The sequence below is a fragment of the Poeciliopsis prolifica genome, unplaced genomic scaffold, assembly GCF_027474105.1.
Source record: "Poeciliopsis prolifica strain line A6 unplaced genomic scaffold, Auburn_PproV2 SCAFFOLD006, whole genome shotgun sequence".
Taxonomy (NCBI): domain Eukaryota; kingdom Metazoa; phylum Chordata; class Actinopteri; order Cyprinodontiformes; family Poeciliidae; genus Poeciliopsis; species Poeciliopsis prolifica.
In genome coordinates, this window is record NW_026562381.1 from 14806566 (window position 1) to 14827396 (window position 20831).

General features: G+C 38.0%; 1 protein-coding gene across 1 annotated transcript in view; it reads right to left on the minus strand.

Annotated features, from left to right (window-relative positions):
• Nucleotides 1-20831, minus strand: part of LOC129360800 (protocadherin Fat 4-like) — a 120210-nt gene that overhangs the window by 41655 nt on the left and 57724 nt on the right. The window contains 5 exon segments of the mRNA XM_055031218.1: nt 388-562; nt 2559-3481; nt 6006-6356; nt 6877-7138; nt 15343-15474. Coding sequence (XP_054887193.1) covers nt 388-562; nt 2559-3481; nt 6006-6356; nt 6877-7138; nt 15343-15474 — 1843 coding nt within the window.

The following is a 20831-nucleotide window of genomic DNA, read 5'->3' on the forward strand; positions in this document are numbered from 1 at the left end:
CCACCACCATATCCAAATAAACACAGGATGCTATTCAATTGAAGCTGCTGAAAAGACTTCTGTGCAACAAGACAAAATAAAAGACACCCACTATTTTGCAAGCTAAAAACTCCAAAAAATGTTTATGTTATCATGCCACACAAAAAGATCAGTGTGCACACTGAACATAAAAATGATATTTGTTGACAATGGTGTTCATGGAAATCTCAAAATGATGCTTCAGCATTATTTTGCAAACTGATTGCCAAAAATGATTTTATGTTGGAATAAAGCAGAAAGTGTTGCAGAACTCAGACCTCTAGAGCAGAACAGATTATGCAAGATACTGTGGCTGATTTAGAACATGTAAGGAAATGTCTGATGAGCGATGTTCAGCTGCAGTTGTACCTGAGTCAGTGGCAGTAATAAGCAGGGTGTATTTCCCTCGAGTTTCCCGATCCAGAGTCTGGGTAACACTGAGCTGTCCGCTGGATGACAAGGTGAACGCTCCCTCATCGTTCCCACCGCTGAGCATGTAGCTCAACTGTCCGTTGGCTCCTTGATCATCATCTCTGGCAACAACCTGAAAATAAGATTATTATACTACAAATTCAATAAAAATGGCTACATTCCGATATTTTACTCTGTCATCATTAAATTGAAGTTCTAATAATTATTGGTCACATTCAAAATCCAGACAGTGAATTTTGATCATATTTTCTGAAACATTTCCATTTTTAATGACATGTAAAAATTAAATGCACAGTTTAAACAATAGATGAATAAATATGGACAGATTACTCGTTTTCATCACATTCTGAAAGACGCTAAATGAAAAAAAGTTACATCAACCTGATTTATTTGACGTGAATGTTTGGTTTTCTGGTGTGGGGTTGTTTGTAGTAGCTGTCTAACCTGCAGTACACAGAGTAACATGAGGAGTGTTTCCACTACTTAAAGTTTGGAGATCATACTTTAACTGAAATTACTGCCTGGAATTTATTGTAGGTAAAACACTGCTTGCTGATAACTACTCATTGATTCCAACTGGAAAAAGATGTCTTGACCTTGAAAGGCATGAATGAATATAATATCTATATATTACATATGGTGTAATTACTAATATCCCTAGTATAGAGTTGTTTAATGCCTGAGAATAAACTCATTCTCCTTTTTAGCTCACTACATGTTTTCTTCAGGATTTTAAACTCGGCACTAAGATGGCCATAGAAGGAGGGGGATTTAATGTCTGGTGACCCATTTCTGTGTTGATTTGCCTGTTTATTTTGCTTCACTGTTCTTGCAAAAGACCCTATGGCGACCCATTTTTCTTGTGTTTTTATTCAAAATTACTAGTATTAAAAATAAATCCATGATGCTATGCGCAGTAACAAGGTTCCAAGAGGCTTTGGGAAAGAAACTCGCCTAGTGCATCAGTAATGAGGGTGTATTTTACAGTTTTATCTATTGGTTCAAACCAAATCCACCTCAAGTGTTTGGTGCTTGAAAAGCCAAACAAACATTTTTAGCATCAAAAGTAAGTTCCCTTCTATTTTCTACTGGCAACATCTGGATTTTTATCCCATAGAATTGAAGGATGCATTTTAGAAAAGCTTACATTGCATAATAAATGTAATCCAGTGAAAGGCTGATGTTACTGCAAGAACATTTGAATTTATTTTAAGTCTTTTTACACATCTTTACCAAGGGTGGCAATAATTATGGTGTATGTTGTAAAACCAACCTACCAACTGGGGACAGTCCAGTTTAACCACTGTCCTCTCTAAATCATTCTAGTAAAACAGATGGGGGTAATTACCAGCAGTGGCACCATGGAGGTAATTGTTGAGGCAAGGAAGGTCATTACTTATTCATTTTGTCTAATCAGACTTTCTCAGAGAATTTCTCAGAGAGTTGGTAAGTAGGGTTCGCCTACTTTAAGCTGCAAATACTTTTTTCTTTTCATTTTTTTCTTTGGATAAAAATATTTTACAAGTCCAATTTTTAACTGTATGGTTTCTCATACCCTCCTGACATGGCCATTATAGCCAGGTTAGCACAGATGTGAGCTCCTGCGCGCAGCCACCATGTCTGGACCCTTTCCCACCACATAACTGTAGCCTCATTTCCTGTCAATGTATACACGTGAAGGAGAGTGCAGCTGCCGTGCTACTGGAAAAAGGCTTTCCCTGCTCCATATTTTATACATGCCTCATTTAGTCATCAGGGTGGTTACGATGTTAATTGGCTCGTCATGCAGTTTAGAGCAGTTTCATATTTTGTTGAAATCCTATAAAGGCTTAATTGAGCAGAGCAAATTGCTGCCATATATCATTTCTTTATCATTTCAGTCAGGTATTTGTCATTTAGCAAAGTAAGACCACTGGGCTCAGTGCTTCAGTGAACTTATACTACTTACATACCGGCACTTATTAGGTTGGTATTACAACAAATTTAGTTAAGGCATTAGCTTGTTGAAGGGCTTTGAACTGGCATTTAGAGTACTCATTTAGGAGGGCTTTCTGTGAAGGTAAAAACTGAACAAACAAATAGAAGCTGAGAAATAGAAGAAAACTGACCTGCAGAATGGTGTTTGGTAAGTTCTCAAGGTTCTCCTTGACATTGATGGTGTAAGGAGAGAGCTCAAACACTGGTGAACAGTCATTAACATCTAATAAAACAATGTTGACGGTTGTGCGGTCCACTCTGGGGCTGCTTCCACGGTCTGAAGCCTGGACCTCCAATGAATAGGATGAATGTGTCTCACGGTCAAGCTGTCTGGCAACTGAAATCACCCCTGTGACTGAATCGATTCGGAAATCATTGTTGGTGTTTCCTCCGGCGATGGAGAACCGGATCTGTCCATTGGTACCATCATCAGCATCAGTGGCAAACACCTGGATGACATCAGTGCCAGTCAAGATCTTCTCCTCGATCTCAATGTCATAGATGTTTTGTGAGAAGCTTGGCGTGTTGTCGTTGACGTCCAGAACCATCATAGTCACGTCCATGGTGGAGGATAGAGGGGGCTCACCTTTATCTGTAGCCACAATGGTAAGGGTGTAGTTGGAAAGTTCCTCCCTGTCCAGTTCTCCGACCAATCTGACATCCCCAGCGATCACACCGATACTAAACTTATTACTAAAAGTTCCTCTGAGGGAATATTCCACATAGCTGTTGGGTCCACTGTCGGCGTCTGTGGCCTGGGCGGTGAACACCACGGTGTCCACCGGTGTGTTCTCCTGAATGTACGTCATCTTCTGGGATGTGAAGGTGGGAGGGCAGTCGTTGACGTCCAGAAGGATGATTGAAACCTGGGTGGTGCTGGTGAAACGGGTGGCGGGAGGCGGTGCCAGGTCATTGACAGTGATCGCCAGGTTGTAGAAGGACTGGGTTTCTCGGTCGAGTGCCCTCTTGATTTTGAGAACACCTTCCTTGGTGATGGCAAAGTGGCCATGAGGATCACCAGATGAAATTTTGTAGAGAAGCTGAGCATTTGGACCTGAAAAACATAAGATTTTGGTGATTAGAGAAAGTTTTTGTTCATTTTATGTTAAATGCGAGACGTACATTCAGCCACATTGGGGAATGTCTGAACATGAAGGGCCTTTTTTAGGTCCTGGTGCGGCATTTGAATTTTACAAAGCCATTCAAATCTGGAATTGCTATATGCTTTGTGATCTATTTAGATGTTCTGCATTTTTGGTGGCCTCTAAGAAGAGTAATCTATATTCTGTTATAGTAATTTTGGTATTTAGTGGTTTGCTGTGGTCTCAGTCGTAAAAACGGGTTGTTACTCTATCCAGACTGATAGGTGTCAATGAGTTTGTTCTCGAGTTTAGACTGGGGTGTGATTTATAGCTTTTTGAGACCTTTTGTCCAACTTTTTGTTTTAAGACTTGTTCTTTTAAACTCATTTCTTGTTCCCAGAATTTCACACATTTTACAAAATAAGTAAATCAATTTTCAACTCAAATTCAGTTTATTTAGCTCTAGCTTGTATTTCAGAATGCTTTACACCTGGGTTCCTGACTAACACTTTTGTACAGCATACACTTGGAGCAGCTTTATAATGGTTATGGTTTTGTTTTTAGCAAACTTGTTTTCTTGCCAAGCCTCTTTAAATTCACTGTTGCTCATAAAGTTGAAATAACCTCTTTTCATAAAATAATAGCAACAATGTGATTTATTTTTGACAGATTAAGTTTACATCCACTTGAAATTTTATTGATCAATCTCTTCCAAGCATATCACTGTGAAAATTAAACCACAGTAAAAAAGAGGAATGTGACTGAAAACAAAATTATTTAAACTTTATGGGCAACAGTGTAGTGTATGCACTTTTCCATGACGATGGAGCTGCTGGTGGATAACTTAACAAGAATATTTAAATTTTATTTGGCTGAGTGAGCCATTTTCAGTAGGATAAAAAATGTATGCAAAGGGACTTTTTATGACTCTAAGAACTTTCACAAACACTGTTTGGAGGCACATAAAAATTACAAATGATAAGACCTATTGCAAAGACATTAATGTGAGAACAAACTTAATGAAATACATTGTCACAATTTAACCTTGAGTTGATTAAAGAAAACAAAGAGAACCTGATAACTAAAAGAAAGCATGGTGTATCGAAGGTCAAATTCTGATATTTCTATTGTTCATGATATAAAAAGCAAAATACTTTGCATTGGGCACTCATGTGGATAATCAACATCCATTTCCACAAATTGTACAAGTGCATCGTCTGGCTTCTCCTCTTGACCTCCAAGATTTCAATCCATTCATGTTGCATGACAGATTGCTATCAAAATGGAAACCAAACTGTAAGCCACTTCCACAACTGATAATGCCTTTCTGCAATTTAGCAGAAAGAAAAACAACATAGGCCCAACATTTATTTAATGGCAGAACTGGTTGACATCTGAGTGGATTTGTAGAGTAAATCACCTAACTTTGAAATCTGGCCTAATCCATAGCATTCCCCAGGAAGTGGAGGATAAAATGAGCTTAAATTGACCGTTGATTATTCAACTCAGCGGGTATTGAAGTAGAAAGCTTTGACACCTTCCCACACTCGATGTGTATTTACAGTACACAAGTAATTCATTATCAGGAGACCTGCTTCCATCTGAGTTTAGACTATTCTGTAGAGAGACAAAGTCTTCGGGTCAGGGGTCAGAGCTTGGGAAGTGCTAACAATGGCAGTGTTTTATTGTGACAGTGAAATACAGCAGCTTTGTATCTGAAAGGACGACGTGGTCAGATTATGTGGAGAAAGAAGCCAGGCTCCGGGTTAAGAGAGCAAGGCACCGTATTTCCCAGGAATGTAGGTCACGATAACCACATTAGGCTTGGATAAAGCTGTAATTACAGCAAGGGAGAGAGTACCGCCAACCATTCAAGTAGCGCACTCACTTTTGAATCTCAGAAGTCCCCCACTTTGGAGGAAAAACCAAATCATGCCAATAAATCACATAGTTTGTTTAATCAGAATAACTAAATCTATTGTAGTGTCAGGAGGTTCTGTGTATTCAACAATCAAAATAATGTGACAATCTGACATTAAAACAATCTCCTCGGGCAACGAGTGCTGGGTTACATGGTGGAGCACTTGGTGGCTTTGAATCCCAGTGCATGAATTCCTTCGCTCTGGGTACTCTGGTTTGCTCCCACTATCCAAAACCATGACTCTCTGGTTATCTGGTCTCTCTGAATTGACCTATTCATGCAAGGCATGAGTGTGTGCATGACTTTTGTCGTATGATGGACTAACAACACATGCAACGTGGCTTAGAGAATAGACTTCAAAATAAATCTGTTAGTTCATAAATCTCTGAACATGTTATGGATCTGTTGTGTCAATCTTCCAGACCACTCAGGTCATCTGGTTCAAATCTACTTTGCTTTAGAAAAACTGTGACTTTAGTTCAGTGAATTTGTTTAGCTGTTCCTTTACTAATTAAAACTCGGTGACCTGAAGGTGTTTGGCATTTCATTACTTCAGGATGACATTTTTGACATACCATCATCAGCGTCACTGGCCAGAACTGTGACGATACCGGATCCAGGCGGCAGGCTCTCTGAGACAGAAGCGCTGTACACAGTGGTGTTGAAGATGGGGGAGTTGTCGTTCACGTCCAGGACGTTGAAATAAACCCGGACTGTACTGGCCTGTCCACCACCGTCCTCAGCTTTCGCAGTTAAGATATAGTACTGCTGGGTCTCATAGTCCAATGGACGCGTCACATTGAAAACGCCCGTCACTGGGTTGAGAAGGAAGGTCCCGTCTTCATCGTCCTCCTCCAGCGAGTAGGTGACCTCTCCGTTCACCCCCGAGTCAGAGTCACTTGCCAGGATTGCTGCAACGATGGAGCCTGAAGGATGACACAGGCACAATGTTTACTGCTTTATTTTAAAGTATTATTGCTCAAGGATTATTTTTAATACAAGTGACTGACTGATTGTTGAGCCAGCTGCTAATTCTGTTTTGGACTTCTATGACTGAACAAACAGATCATTATTAAAGAGTTTCTGAATGCTTAAAAGGATTATAATTCAATTTCATCTTCAACAGACATTTTTCTTTGATTACCAACTCTTATTCAGTGCTAAGAGGGGTGGATGAGGTCTGCCAGACGGTTGTCAGAGGCTGTAAATCAAATCTGAGTTATTCCCCATTTGACCCACTAAACTTTTGATTTCCCTCTTGAGAAAAATGCTGAATATTTCAGAGCTACAACACATAAAATGCTTGGAAAAAATGCACAAGAAAAAAAGTTACCCTTGAGCTGTGTTAGTTTGCTCTGAGAGATTTTCCAGAAGACAAAACATTGCCTGCTCCGTCCATTCTGGCGTGTTTAGTTTGTAAACCTATGCTCCATTAAGCGACCTCACCTGGCGCCATGTCCTCGGGGATGTCAAATGAGTATGTCGCGCGGGAGAACTTGGGCGTGTGGTCGTTGACGTCTTGGACAGTGATGTTCAACCTCATGTCAGATGACTGCTTTCCATCGTCCGCTCGCACCAGGAGGGAATATTTTGAGCGCCTTTCCCTGTCCAGCTTCTTGGTGGCGATCAGGTCACCAGATTCGGGGTCAATGCGAAAGCTGTCATCTGCCCCACTGATGATGGTGTAAGTCACTAGAGCATTGGGACCCTAAGAGGAGAAATAGAAGCACATTAGGTGAAGTTTATTTTCTTTTAATTTACAGTGTCTACTTTCAAATATTTTTTATTATATTTTCAACACCAAATTTTGGTTTCAAACTTGCTATGCCAGTACGTTAGCCCCGTTTTTATACACTTTCCTTTAACATGTCGTCCTCAGAGAATAGAAAAGCAGAGCGCACTGACCGGTGAGGATCAAAGAAACTGTCTGCCAGCAAAACCAGACTCTTCACTTTCCATGTCTCCACATCAAACTCCAGACTTGTCAAGGATGAATAAAACCTTTCTCTGCGTAGTTTTTCCCACAGACAGTCAGGAAGGAAAGAGCTTGTGATTTAGATTTTTCGAAACGTATCACAAATGCGGATAATGAAACCAAAACAAGGAGAAAGGTTAAAGGGCTTTAATCAAAATGACCATCAGAGAGAAGATCCAAACAAGATTTGGGATTAAAAACATGAGGCTGTTGAGGTTCAGCTTCTGGAAAAAAAGGACTGGAGGCTAGGCAAATTCCCCATATTAAGGTAAAGTAATACTGTTAATTTTTTAAGTTATGCTTTCAAAAATTGCTAATAATTTTTATTATACAGTTCTCAAGCAGATAGATAGACACAGACTTTGAGTTGTAGGTACTCCAGGTTCTTCATAGTGTCCAAAAGTATGTAGGTCACTGTAAGTTGTTCCTAACAGTAACACAGCATAAAAAATAACATTAAAATGTTCCTGATGTGTATGGGGACCAGTAACTTAAATGTTAGCTGTGCTAACACTAAAACACTACACCAGCACACTATGTAACAGAAGCTAATGCTAAAGAGCTAACTCCAATTCAAGCCATGTTCTCCTTTGAAAGACTACATTGCTTGAGCACCAATTTAATTTTGATAGCATAATTTACATGTTTCATAATGTCATTAGATATTGCATTTATATTTCTTGTTTTTGTCTTCTTTGCTGTCCGTATTTTATTTTTATGTATGTTTCTTCTTTGAAATAAAGTTTTTTGGGGAAAAAAAGAACACGAAGAGAGGAAACGTGTCTGCTGCATAAACACTTTTCACCCAATTCAAAATAAGAGCATGAATATTAACATCTATCTACTTGAAGAAAACAGTTGCTACCAAAACTTCAACCCTGATGTCAAACTTTATCCAACCGAAAGCTTACAAAACATCCATGTAGATTTTGTCTGGAAAAATATATTTCAGGGAATCTAAGTGTACTGAACATTTTCCAAACTAAACAAAAACTGCTAGTTTAGTTTTGTCAGAACTAGCAAAAGTGCTGAAAAAACATTAACAATGATATTTCCGCTTTAGCAGATTAGAGGAAGTCTACCCACCATTAGAATGTATATTTACAGTTTCACAAAAAAAAAAAATCACAAAAACATTTGTAAGACTAACAAAAACATATAAAATTAGATTTTGTGCTATAAGCCTTGTTCATGTCGTATGAATTTGTAGTTTTCCTTTACAAAATCAATTACCTGGTCCCATATTGCTTCACAAAGATCGAGGCTCCATGATATACACGATGGCCATGGTAAGAGGCTTTGGAACAGGAGAAGAGGACCAAATGTGATATGACATGTGAATGGGCCTGACGACAGAGCTTGACGTTTATATTTGTGTTGGGACAATGCAAGATCAGACAACTGTCTCTCTTTTGTATCTTCTGCCAAAAAAGCTAATGCGACTTCAAAAAGCTTATTGCTATTCACTGAGAAGCACCAAAGGCTCCAGTTACAGTTAAACTGAAAGAAACTCTTTCAGCTCTGCCTGATGTCTGTGTAACGCTGTCTGATCCTATCTGAACAATGAGGTGACTTATAAAGAGAGGTGTTGCATTAGGTTGTTTTATATTGACATATTTATTGGCTTGCTGGACAATGCTCAGATAATCTGGATTTTAAATAGACATTATAGTAGTTTTGCCAGGGTTCCATGCCTTTCCAAAATTCCTGACTCATATTTTCAATTAATTCTGTATATATTTTTTCTACATTTAATTTATTTTCAAATGTAATCTTTCCCATTACTTACAAAGCTGGATGAGTAAAAATGCATCTGTTAATTCTTAAATAAAGTGGTCCAATCAGAGTTTTTTTTTTTTATGTTGGATTATTAACATATTTACTCAACATTAAATTTTGACATTTTTTATATTCTGTTCCATTTATCTGACCAATTTATCTATATTTCACCCATTAAATCAATGCTTGAAAGATGTATCAAAACAAGACATTGTTTACATGTATTATATAAACACAATTTTTGTTTTAGGCATTTAATTTAGGAAAATCAAAGTTTCTCTATTCCAAGATGGAACTGTGAAGAAAGTGTGGGAAAAATAAGTTTTTTCATAATTTATTTTCATTCTTTCCAACACAACCTGGAAACTGCTAAAAGTTCCCAACCTCAACCCTCTACACAGTTTATTTTAATTTATGTAAAGGGCCAAAGCAGAGTAGTAAATTATAGTGAAATGGAAGGAAAGTTATACTGTGATACTCGTAAATAAAACCCAGAAGAACCTACTTAAAAGGTGCTTCAAAGGTTGTTAGAGGGGAATAATCAGCTTCATGGCAAAGATAGGTCAGGGATAAAGTTATGGAGAATTTTAAAGCTCAATAAGGTTATAAAAAATATGAAAAGCTTTTGATAATTTCAATCATCTAAAAATTGAATATGACAAAATGAAACCTACTGCCACACAGTCCTCCATTTGAACTGCCAGGGCAAGCAAGGACCTGGTCTTAATCAGAGAAGTAGCCAAAAGCCCAGGTAACCCTGGAGGAGCTGCAGAGACTGACAACTCCAGTGGAAGCATTTCTCAACAGAATAACTTTTTCTTGCAAATAGTACATATCAGGCCTTTATGGATGAATCAGAAGAAAAAATCTTGCAAGAAAGCCATAAAAAGTCCTGACTGCAGTTTGCCGCAGGACATGTAGGCAGACATGTCAGAAGGTCAGCTGAGAAAATTAAAAGCTACGTTTTGCCCTAAATGCAATGCGCTATGTTCTGTGGAAAATTTTTAGCAGGGACAGGAAAGCTGGTCAGAGACAAATAGAAGATAAATTGAGTTAAATACAGGGTGACCAAGGGTGCAAAAGGACTTTGGACAGGGGCAGAGGTTCATATTCATGCTGCCAGAACTGTAAGCATGTTTGAATGGCCCAGCCAAAGTCCATTTGTTAAATTTAATGGATATTTTTTAATGTGATAGAGTTTTACAGCTTGGAAATGTTTACCTATCGACAATTTATATCCAGTCTTTATGAGCTTGGGTTACTTTGCAAAGGAGGAAGGTCAAAATTATGTCTCTTTACTTACAAATCCAGTGAAGATGCAACCCAAAAGACTTGCAGCTATGTTTGCAACTAAAGGTGCACAGTATTGACCCATGGAGGCTGATTTCTTTAATTTATTTATGTAAGAAACTTTTTTTTTTCACTTTACAACTGCAATTGTATAAAATGAAAAAAAAAAACACACACCAAAAAAACAATTGAATTTTGCAATTAGAATCTGAAAAAGTTGAAATAAAAATATTTACCAAAGCTACATACTAACTGCTGAACACTTGTACAATTTGACAGAGCATTAATAAAGTCTAATAGATATTACAGGTCAAATGTTGCACAACCTAAGCAACTTCATATCAGCAGTCTGTAAAAGTCCTGCTGGCGTCCCGCTGCTGGAACCCTGTGCAGTGAGACAATAAAAAGTTACGTGCAAGTGGAGCAGATTTTTAGTATTTACTTAATGTTATAACAGTTTGGCTGGATTGGATAAAAGATAAAGCTTGTCTCTCATAAAATCAAATGAAAAGTTCTTCCATTCCAAGTCTTTTAACAACTTTTAGCCAAAACCTTTAGACAGACTGAGAATTGCTAGGCTAAGTTCATGACTTACTCTTATCTTTTTCTTTGTGCTGTGAGTGAGTTCTTTTTTGAAAAACTGTCTTCTTGACTTTGTCCCTCATTGCATTACCAGAACTTTGTCTAAGTTCCAGGTCCAATGGAAAAAAAAGGAAGGAGAGCAAAATTCTGCTCATCTAAGGACCCTGCTGTCATCAATCATTTGCTCCAGATCTGGCAATCCCATTAGCCACCTGCGCCGCGGTCCGGAACCCAACACCCATGGTTTGCCAATTAATTTTCTGATATGGTTCAGAGGCAGAGCAAGAAAAGGTGGGAGATGCTGAGCTGGGGGCTCATCTGAGCACAAAGATCTATAAAAAGATCTCTGCTGTCATTTTAATTCATTTACCTTCTCCAAATAGTTTGGTTTCTTTGAGTTCACAACCATAAAATCCTCCTTGCCCACAAATACACCACTGCTCAGCTCCCTGACCTTGACTCTGGTTGTCTGCTTTATAGTGCCCCTTTGAGAGAGAAGGCTGTTATAAAGGAGGACACTGCTGACCAGTTAAACTGTGGTGTTTTGCGAATATGTTACACCAGACGGGGGCATAGGGAATTCATTTAGCAGATGATGGCTCTTAGCTACTAACAGAAGTGAAAGGTGTGAACCAAGGACTGCCAGCAGGGACACCTACCCAATCACAACACAAACTCCTAGAAAACAAGTGCCGACAGCTCAAGGATAGAGAAGCTGATAGAAAAAATTGGACCAAGCTGCTGCAGTGTATGTGTTTCAGTCAATGATTTTTCATGTCTTCGAAATACACTCACTGGTCGTTTCATTAGCTGCATCTTGCTAGTATGTTGGGCTGGACTATATGGATAAAAACGTTATCAGACTATTAGGGTTTCATGTCAGTCAATATTAATAATTTTTTATTAGTTGTTTGTTTTAAATATCTGAAATACTACCAACCTGTTGGTTTGACCTTACATGTTTTATCCAGTTTTTTCTCAGTTTTTTAAATTTATTTTTAAGCTGCTATGAGACACAGTACCGAAACCAGAAACTGCTGCAACAGTTACTCAACAAGTTGTTGCTAGTTAACCGAAGATTGAGTATATTAGTTGATACCAGCAACCTTCCTTAGTTAGTCTTGAGAGTTTGAGCAGCTAAAGACTTTCTTCTCTCTACATCCCCCAGAATGCTGTGTGGTTCTTCATCATCATATTCTATCATATGAAAATACCATCACAACAGCCAAAAATATCAATAAAAGGCAGGATGGATCTATGTTATCATTTATTTATTTATTTATTTTTCTTTCTTTCAAATTCTGGCTTTATCTGAATATCACTGCTGAACTGAAGACTCATTGGACCAGGCATTGTTTTTCCAATCTGATGCCTCCCAGTTTTGGTTTGCCTGTGTGAATTGTAGCCTCAGTTTGCTGTTTTTAGTGGTGCCTGGTCTTCTGCTGCTCTAATCCATCTGCTTCAGGTTTTAAAGAGTTGTGTGTCCACGGACGCTATTCTACCTTGCATGGTTGTAACTGCTGCTTTTTATTTTCTCCAACCAATTTGCCAATTCTCTGACATCAACAAGGCGTTTTCACCCACACAATTGCCAGTAACTGGAAATGTATTTTTTTTAATCATTATTTGCTAACCAAAGAGAAGTTACCAGAAAGTAGTGATACCTACTTTCTGAAATATTCAGACCAGGGGGTATTGCAGCAAGTTACTACTTGCAATCAGACCTCTTATAGAAGCAGGAAAGCCAATAAGAAGCATTTTCAATAGACACAGTTGTTTTTATTAATTTTATATAAACCCAACTGGAAATGTGAGTGGTAAAAATGGATGCATTGAACCAATATTTAAATCCCCTCACACATGAATCCCACATGTAGCGCTGTTAAATGGGATGGGATCATTATGGTGTCTGAACTCAGCCCTTTAGCTGGCCAACGTTTTGCACTCTTGGCTACTCTGAGCTGGCTTTGCGAATGTGGCTTTCCCAACGTTGTGCTCTGAACGCTGAGTGTCAGCGCAACTCTAGTTTCCTGCGTAAGGATGTGGGCAAAGACTTGGCTGGATTCATATCTGGCTCTGAAGGGAGCCTGGATAAAATACAGGCTTCTATTTAGCAATCTATTCATGGGAGCACTGGAGTTTGGAGTAAACATCACTATAATCTGTAAATCCTAAATAGGCTCCTTGAAGTTGTATTCTTGTTTATTTCAATTTCTACATCAAAACCAGGTTTGACTTCTCTCTGCTAGGTTATTTTACATAATTTTTCAATCATTTGTTATATGCAGACCTCTAAGGGAACGTATTTAATTCGAAACAGCTCAGGGTTTTCAAAACTTCACACAGGGAAAAGTGACCATGGATTTAATACCTTATATTAAAACATCTATGGTTAAAACTTTTTTTTTTTTTTGGCTGCCATAATTGATTTAAAATCAAATAACCTACCTAAATCTTGTAGGTAAAAAGAGACTGTAGGTCTTTGTGTGACTTTTCACAAATTTAGAGCAAGAAGAAGGGAGTGAGGCAACAGCTGTGCAATAAAAATCTGTGGCCTCGTAAGTTAAATCTGAGTCCATAGGCATTCTTTCTAATCTCTCTCCTCTCTGTGACTTGACTTTTTCCATTAACTTAAAATGTATTCTTTGGTTTGAAGAAGGGACCGCAGACATTTTGAGGGGCTACAAGGCCTGCATTTTACCTCCTGCAGAATTTAACATCCACATCTGCATGACGCAGCTGAAGAAGAAAGCTTCAGATTTCTGAGGGATGCTGTTGAAGTAAAGGAAATGACTGACTTCACAAAGGGACAGTCAAAATAGGGGGCTGGAATTCTCCTTAACAGGGTTTTTACCAGTATTACAGTTATTTAAGTGAATTGAACCAACCTGGCCCAGGGTGAAAAGGTACTTGTAGGCTACACCTCATTGGTTTGGCGGTATTAACAGCTAAAATGTGGTTTCTTTAACAAGCCAATGAGTTTTTTTTTTTACATTGTTCAAGAATTTTGACTCTGCATTCCTTGCAAAGTTGCTTTAGTTTAACCATGAATGGTCAGGCAGCCGGATTTAAATCTGAATTAAAACCAGACTTTGACTAGGCCATTCCAAAACCTTCCTTGTGCGGCCTTAAGCTATTCTTTGTTGATATGGTTTCATATCACTGTTGTCATGGACTGATTGTTGGAGATTCTCTTTAAAGCAGCGGTATGGAACGTTCATAAAATGTGTTTACGTTTTTGTTTTTTTTTATTACATTGTTGTTAAAACTATCAGTATGTTGTGACAGTATGGCATAAAACACATAATCTGTGAAAAAATTTTAGCTCCTTATGTCATCTGAACAAATACACTGCCCTGTCAGAAACAACCAATCATCTTCACGTACTCTCTCCTCACACCTGTCATGAATGCTAAGGCTAACTAATATGACTACCGATGATGGTATATAAAGAAATTGTAATTTGCGTTATCTAATTTGCGTAATTTGTAAATTGTGTTAGTTTTCAACATCAGTGGATCAGTCCCATGCATGCTGTTTTTATCCAGTTTGCTGAATCATGAAGCCTGATCCTAACTAAAGTATGTGAGCTCAGCTGAACTTGAAATGTTCTTTTATAATCTCCAGGATGAGTCATCAGTGTGCTCTTGAAGTAATTTTGGTAGGCCAGGCCCTTATTAGAAAATTCATCCCTGTTTAATCTTCCCTTTAATTATGAATAATCACTCTCAATGTACTTCACTTAAGTTAAGAACATTTCAGCTTCAGAAAATAATTTCAGCTTAGAAATCATTTTCAAAGCCAATTTTAGATTGGTACTACTTTTGAGATCTTTGTAGCCTACTGCATCGGCAGGTTCTAGTGAATTATTTGCTCTACGGGTTCTAGTGAATTATTTGCTCTACAGGTTCATTCCAATAAAACTCAACAAAAAATGTGGTTAATCACAACGATGCTCTAAAGCCATGATTTCATACGGTGCAGGCCTGGTTTGGATAGATAATAATGAAACCAATCACTCAAGCTGATCTTTATGGCTAAATATTTACAACTGAGCCACAGGTTTCTGGAAATTAACATTTTATTTGAATGACTTTTCTGGTTTACAATTTCAAATTGTTGCTAATAAAATGTGACCTAATTGAATTTAGTGTTGCTTGAAGAACTATTTGGATCACATTTTCATTTCAAATTGCTTACATCCATTCTGGAAGCGTCTAAATGGAAAATGGGCACAGCGAAGCACAAAAGCAGTCAGACAGAAAAGAAAGTTTGGGAGCCATTACCTCATCTGCATCTGTGGCTGTTAGCTGCATTATCTTGAAGCCATCTCCAACATTCTCCTCAATGGTCACATCCAGAATATCATTAGGAAAAACAGGTGGGTTGTCATTGATGTCCTGCAGAGTGATCTCCACCTGCAGAGGAGGAAGAAGAGGAAACGCCAGAGTTTTTTTATTAAAACTTTGCCAAATGGCTGCATTCTACCTGCTGCAGCTGCAGAGATCACAGCAAAGCAGTAACCTTTTCTGTCTTCTTGGATTTCATAAGATGAAGGAGCTACACTTGCAGAACAAATGTGCTGCTATTTAATTCTAGAAAAAAACTGAAATTATGAGGTGTTGTGAGAAGGTGAAAAAGAAGTTAGTAAAGCCGACAGGGATGAGAAAAATAAAATCCACATTTTGTTCAGTTTTGGTTTGAGCACACAATGAAATATTTTCAGTTTCTATTATTCAGTACCCATTGCTATCATTTACAAAAGAAAACAAAGCCAAGAAGTTTGTATAACACCAAATACACTTCAGGGTCAGGTGAAACAACTTGCCAAAAAGACTTGCTTGTTTGCAAGGTTTGAAAGGAGAACGCATTTACTTGTTAAGAAAAGTGCGGCTGCACATATTAGGTTTGCAAAGTGGATTTTGAATGAAGGAGTATCTGACCTTGATGCAAAATAAAATAAAGTTTAACAGTACAAATACTCAATATCAACAGAAAAAGCACAAAAGCAGTCAGACTGAACTGACTGCTTTTACAGAAAGGTGAGTTTATTAAAGATATTCCTCAGTCTTGTGTTTGTTTTTTGCTTGGTAAAGACAAAACAAAGCTATAAAACATTTAATAATCAGTTGATAAATTCTGTTTTGATTTGTAATACTGTAAATGTTACCATTCAAACCAGAACATGTGGCTTAAAGAAGGATTGCACTGTGTCTATGAACTGCCTTAGCTATTGGCAAAGTAACATTTGTGATAACTTTAACTTTGGCTGCATGCTGTCACATGTGTCTTTCTCTTTTTTTACCCAACTATGACAGTAAAATAACTTATTAAACCGCATAGATAAAGCTGTGGTACAGTGAAATGAGCTGGGCTAAAGAGTCTGACTTTTTTATTTAGTTTTGGCTTCACTAAAAATTTATTTTTCATTAAGTTTTATCTAAAGTTCCAACTAGCCTATGTTTTCATATTTATTCCTATTCAAACCAACCAATAAAGCAGGAGTTTATTACACTCAATAAATCAATAAAACTGTGGTTCTGTATCTAATGGAGGCTAATAGAGTACTATGGCACTTAAGTAACATATTTTGTGACTTATAAAAATGAAAATAATATTTACAAAATAATGTTTGCTTAGCCAAACCTAAACATTTGCAACGAAATTAACTTCATTAGAGATTGTTTCAATAACTATAATTAAACAGCAATAAAACAACACATATTTCTATTGCAGGATATCAACTGATTTCAATTATCACATAAAAATAAACAATAACACTCTAGTGGATCATAACTGATATATAAAAACTACATTAATTCTGGAGCTTATGCAAATCAAACCCTTTAAAAATTAATTTCGGGCATATTTCCTCAGGGATAAGCAGTGAGTGTAGCAGCAGAGCAACTAACTGCAGCTCAGGGAGTTTCACTTTCAAGTCCTCCAAACCAAAATAAACATGTATTACAGTAGACCACAGACCCCCCATGTGGATAAACTTTGCCCTGCATACAAAGAGATTCACTCTGATAAGTTAGATTCAATACAGATGGAGCAGTGGTGTGAGCGAAACCTGCAATTAGGTCTGCTATTTATATAAATTACGAGATTTCATGTTAATCAAAGTCTGCTGAATCTTTTCCGTATTTCACTCAGAATCACATGGGGACCGCATGAGTATCCTTAAAGATTCACATTTAGTGAAGGTTTGCCACCATTGGAGCTGGTGGTTGTGCAATCTTTGGTTTGGTTTGGATGAATTTATCTGAACAAGATGTAAGGGTGGAAATAATGAAGATGGTATTGTTGACAATCTGATGTGTTACACAAATATGGCTTAACCTAAAAAAACAAAACCTTTTTTTTTTTTCTATTACTGGGAATAACTATTCAGTTATGAGCTTTTGTTTACTGGCATCATACTCCAGCTATATGAATGTTTTTCTCCAAATCTAATATAAAGCCAATAAAGCAAATTATGGAGGAAAAATCTTTGTTACATCAAAGATGTTTTCTATAGTTCCAACCTGCTATAGCTCAGTAGCAAAAAGGCAATTATACAAGGCTTAGTGTCCAGTAGTCTGGGTGAAAGTGGAAACTCTTGAGACAGTGAGAATGAGACATTTATGGTTTCAGTTCCAAGTCTAGAGTAGCAATATTAAATTTCCAGTCATATACCACAACTTAGACTCCTGTCCCCACCATTTCATCCTCTAAAACAAATATAGATTTCAAAGCCAGTAAACATGGCGAGCTCTGGAATCATAACAGACATTTTGGTGTATTTTACGTGTTTATTGCTTCTATAAACACAGAAAAGCCTTGCTTAAAGGTTCCAGTGATCAGCTCTTCATTAATGTTGACAGTGATTATGATCATTTCTTTAGCATTCTTGAACCTTTGTTGCCCAACTTCCTATAACACATGCTCGGAAAAAAAAAAATGCATTTTTAAGAAGAAATATCAAAAATAATTGAGCTGGAAAATGTACAATAGAGTTGTGAAAAGAACATTTTCCTCCAACAATTTTGCTTTTTTGTAGCACGTAAGTGTGTTTAATCGCCTAACAAATTTTAAAATCAGACAGAAGTCTGAGCAGAAAAACTGATTTATTTTCTTAAATCAGAAATCAAATGTGATTTATTTTCATGAACCACACCCAGGCCAAAAAACTGCCTGATCTGGAGAACCAATACATCCATTAAGAAGAACCTCTCTGACAAGATGAAGTACAATATACCAAATATTTGCCTGGTTAGGGTCCAAAAGCCATTGTGAAACAACAGTGAGAACCATCATCTACAAATGGAGAAAACATGGAATGATGATGGTCCATCCCAAGAAAGCCTGGCCCATTAAAATTACTGCAAGATAACATTGATGGGTCATCTAGGAGGTCACAAAGGAACTGAAAGCATCTATGGTGAAAACTGGGCTAAAATTGCTTTTTTAAGAGAGGTTCAAGTTGAAACTACAGACCAAAATTGATACAATTCGAAATTGGAAGGAACCAGAAGTTCTGCCCGCTAGCAGAAAATTCCCAAATAGAACATCACTCCATGACCTTAAACTTGAGCCCTTTTGGGCACAACCAGTAATTAGGTTTATGGGGCAATTACCATTTTAACAGGACCAGGTTGGTCTGGGAAGCAATTTTGCCCTTCAACAAATGAATCATTGTTTTACAACTGCAGTTTGTATTTACACAGGTTATCCTCATCTGATATGAAAAGTTGTAAAACCAGACATCTGTAAGGCACCAACAGTCTAGGTGAAGGTTTCTAAAACAACAGTTCTCTATTAGGACCTGAAAAGGCAAACAATGGCCCTCAAGGCCAAGTAGAAGGTCAGACAAAGGAATAACTTCATGTTGTGCTTTTAACAGGAAAAGCTGTCTTTAAATGTCCTACAAATCCGCCTTCCAGCCAACAGATGCAGGAAACTCGGAACAACAGCTGCCACTGACTCGCTCTGGAGTCAGTTCAGCCTCTCTCATTAAAGGCGACCCAGAATCGAACAGTTGGAGGGGAAGATTGCTGAAATGGTGCCACAGCCTAACATGATGAAGCGCGCCTCTGCTGTTTGGTGTTGTGACACATTCAGGTCACAGGTCACAATTACGACAAATCACCTCATTCAGAAGCCATTCATCTGATCGGGCTGTGCAGGAAGAGGATGTTGTCCACTTATTAAGCCCACTATGAGTCGGTGTCAGCCTGTCAGCTTGAGTGGGGATAATTACAGGAGAACAAGGCGGATTATGTTCCGGGGCACCAGCGATGCAGAAGTCGCATAAACAAGTCACAATGACAGCGGCTCTTGACTCAACTTGCGCCAGAGCCGAGGGAACGGGGGCAAAGTCAACAAGGAATATTTATCTCCCTTGATGTGTAAATAATGCAAGGCCAACTTCTGAGGAGTGAACTAATTAGTGTAGAAATGCAGTTTTTAGAAATAATTACACTTCACTCTTTCAGTTTGCACTAGCCAGGCCCCTGTGGGACAGAGATATATCAAAGAGAATTTGGTGAAGAATTTATCTGAGGAAGAGGAAGCAAGGTCAAGACAGGGAGTGAAGTGGGGGGGACAGGTGGGAAGAGAGAGTTTGCTCCCTCGACGCCATGGCCCAGGCAGGTGAAACACATTAGTTTACAAGCTATAAGATTATGTTTCACGAACTACTGTTTCAAGTTGCAGGTGCTGCTAACTGGCTGCCAGGGTTTTATTATTTATGGGGAGGTATGAATGATTCACACGCCGAGACTGTAAGTGATGGAGGATATTTGTCCAAGAAGTTGAGGCCGGAGCTTCACCTCAGCTGTGATGAATTCATCTTAGTGAAAAATTCCCAATGCTTGTGTGATATATGTAGGAATGACAGGTGAGATGATTTAGATGTCTGAGCTCAAGTTCTATATGTTGCTCTGTGTTCTCGCTCATAAAATTTAAATTTACAGGTTTGTTTCACTCATATTACAGAAAGACATTTATTTCCTCAAGCCTTTGGAACCACATGGCTTTGCAGATGTTTTTTTTATTATTATTATTTATATTTGCAAATCTTGGTGGAAAATCTGTGTCCAAGTATTGTTTTCATTCTGTTTCACAGTTGTGCACTACTTTGCTGGCCGAGCAAGTTAAAGATAACCTTTTATGCTTTCTTTTAAACCTGAGTTACAATATGTCTGTACATAATTCAAAGGTTCAAGCACAAAATATTTCTAATGAAATGTTAGTCTGCTCAGTTCTGCCTTTCGGAATGAGCTGTTTTAGGATTTAGTCACTTTAAATGCAAATCAACTGCTGTTGACCAACTTAGTGTTTACACTCACACTTTATAAACATGAAAATGGCTGCAAAAAAGATGTGCAATATACAAACATCCATCTTTGTAAAGCAGAAGAAGAGCTTCCTGCACAATCACCAAGTATGCAGCATGCAGTATATGGAGGATATGTCAGCATTAAAACACTTATCTATTCCAGCAGTCAACGCACTCCGCATACAATGGTAAATTCAGCTGACCAGCTCTGGTTGAGTTGCAAGGTAACCGCACAGAGCCCATCAATAGTGACCTAACAATTGTGAGGTTTTGCCATGGCTTGTTTTCCAGACACCAATAAACATTAACTTAATGACAGAAAATGACTGGATGGGGCTTTTTTTTTTAGCACTTGTACCGTTTCAAAGCATTAAAGTTCTGAACGAAAGTACAAAAATATGCAAAAAGTGAATTTTGCACATCAGGTCAGTTTTAAAGTCTCAGTGGAGTGCT